A 2,367-nucleotide genomic window follows, 5' to 3' on the forward strand; every position below is an offset into this window, starting at 1 on the left:
TTGGCATCCATGGCCAAGTGTTCTGACCCTTCCATGAGCACATTCTCTCATTATTGGTTAGAGCTGCTGCCCTCCTGTTGGAACTGAAGAGCCGTGCCTGGTCTCTGTTCAACGGGGAGACTCAATTGCTCTGTGCATGGGGTGAGGAAGAAAGGCCATGCCCACCATCACTCTTTACTTCTCTGGAAAAGGATCAGAGTGTTTTCTCCAAATTTGCATCTTTTGGCCTATCTGTAGGGTAAGGCAGCATTGTCTCAGGAATGCATCAAACCTCAAAGGGACAGTTTTCCTTCCATTCCCTCGTCAAGCTGGTTCCCCCGAACACAAAACAACAGCTGTGAGTCCTTCACTTGACAATATGGTGAATTAATTTCATGTTTTATGAATGAATGATTTTCTATGGAGGCTTAGTGTGTGTCCCAGCATAGCTCAGCTCCTTTGGGCACATACAATGCTCTCAACCAGCCTTCTCACCTCTCCCCAATCTCACATGATGAAATCTCCACCCGTGGATAATCCTATAGCTGGACACCAGATTATTTACTCTGGAAAACAGGAGACTCAGGGGAGAACTTATCACTCTGTCATTACTGGAAAAAGGTTGTAGCGAGGTGGGTGTTGTTGGGTGTTGGAGGGTGAAAGAAGGAAACAAAGTCCATCATCTCCCACTTGTGAACTCCTGGCCACTCACGTGGCATTCTTGGGCCATGAAGGCAAGAAGCACAAAAGGGGTGCCCATTTTCTATCAAATTTTTCCAAAATTAAACCACACATAAATGACTCAGAAGAGCATCAGATGTAAACAAGAGATGCCACCAGTCTTGATCTGAGCCTTCTGCCTGTGCTGACATCTTTCTGCCCTGCAAATCCTTGAACCACTCATCCAGGCATCTTCCAGAAGCTTTCATATAGGGAGGTATGTGGAATTAGGCAGGAAATGAAAAGGCAGCATTGCAGGAAACCAGGACACAGCCCAACCATTAGCTGGGATGGTTCACAACTGGCAGGAGCTGGTCAGAAAATAATTACTCCCACAAAGGTGCCTGTGGGCCTGAGGCAGGGCAGGACTGCTATAAAAGGCAGCCCAAGTCTCTGCTCTCTCATCCACTTCTCTCACCTCCTCCTCCTCAGGAATCAGGTGAGTGGGAAGCCTCTTCTCCTCCTGCTGCTGCTTCAAGACCACGTCTTTCCTCTCTGCAAGTCTCAGCTGATGTGGGCTGTGCTAGGCCAGGGCTGGGAGCTGCTGGTGCTGGGAGAGGGAAGGGGAGAGAAGGTGTTGTGCAGAGAGAGGCTGGCACTTGGCTGAGGAGACTGGTGGACTTTGGGCTGGGCAGTGGGATGTGGGGCAGGAGGTGCCTTGGCTGCAGGGGGGTTGTGTGCAGGGCTGCTTCTCATGTGTGCCCGCTTTGTGCTTGTCCCTGCCTTGTGTGCCAGGTGCCCCTGTGAGCCAGAGACATGTCCTGCTGCCAGCCCTGCAACCCTTGCTGCCAGCCCTGCGGGCCCACCCCGCTGGCCAACAGCTGCAATGAGTGCTGTGTCAGGCAGTGCCAGGACTCCCATGTTGCCATCCAGCCCTCTGCTGTGGTGGTGACTCTGCCCGGGCCCATCCTCAGCTCCTTCCCACAGAACACCGTGGTGGGATCCTCCACCTCCGCTGCCGTTGGCAGCATCCTCAGCTGTGACGGAGTGCCCATCAACTCCGGGGGCTTTGACCTCTCCTGCATCACCAGATGCTACCCTCGCAGATGTGGGCCCTGCTAAAGCTTCTGGTAATGTCCTGGGCCAGGAACCTGCAAGATCTGACAGCATGGTGCCAGGCAGGAGATAGAGCTTTAGGACATTGTGTTTAGAGCTTCATGATGTGTTTTGGTGTTTCCACTCTTTCATCTCCTTCCTTTGCTGTCTCTGCCTTCCCAGGCCAGCCAAGCATGACCTGCTACCCTCCCTCCCTCTGAAGGGCAGACACCCTTCAGGAGCTCCACTGCATCTTTGCAGCTGCTCTTTGTGCTCTCTGTGATCCACCTTCTTTTCTTCATTATGCTCATTAAATTTTTTGTGCATCCAAGCCTGGTCCTCAGAGTCCTCCTTTTATTCTGTGCATTATTTCCAGTATGTTCTGTGTAAAAGTTGCAGAAAGCAGAGTGTGGGTCTCCCTGCATGGATTTTACTTGGTGTTTTTTTCCCTTGCAGCTCTCAAAAAGATCCCTGGCTTTTCCTTAACCAAAGATCTTTAGGGACACCACGGGTCTAAAGGGTGGTAGAAATGGCGAAGAGAAACAACAATGTCAAGGGAAAGCCCACAATCTCATCTCTTCCTTTTGCTCCCCTCCAATAGCCTGTTCAGGGTCTACAAGCAGTACACGTGGT

General features: G+C 51.4%; 1 protein-coding gene across 1 annotated transcript; it reads left to right on the plus strand.

Annotated features, from left to right (window-relative positions):
- Positions 1-1,064: 1,064 nt before the first annotated feature.
- Positions 1,065-1,761, plus strand: LOC114072338 (feather keratin Cos1-2-like). Its single transcript, XM_027910247.1, has 2 exons — positions 1,065-1,138; positions 1,435-1,761. The coding sequence occupies exon 2, from the start codon at positions 1,456-1,458 to the stop codon at positions 1,759-1,761; it is 306 nt and encodes a 101-aa protein (XP_027766048.1). The 5' UTR covers positions 1,065-1,138; positions 1,435-1,455.
- Positions 1,762-2,367: the final 606 nt, after the last annotated feature.

This window comes from Empidonax traillii, unplaced genomic scaffold, assembly GCF_003031625.1.
Source record: "Empidonax traillii isolate 1590-97213 ecotype Southwest subspecies unplaced genomic scaffold, ASM303162v1 scaffold3022:size23659, whole genome shotgun sequence".
NCBI lineage: Eukaryota > Metazoa > Chordata > Aves > Passeriformes > Tyrannidae > Empidonax > Empidonax traillii.

What these genes read in the sequence shown, in the direction of transcription:
- LOC114072338 (XM_027910247.1), top strand. Translation starts at nt 1,456, where the DNA reads ATGTCCTGCTGCCAGCCCTGCAACCCTTGCTGCCAGCCCTGCGGGCCC.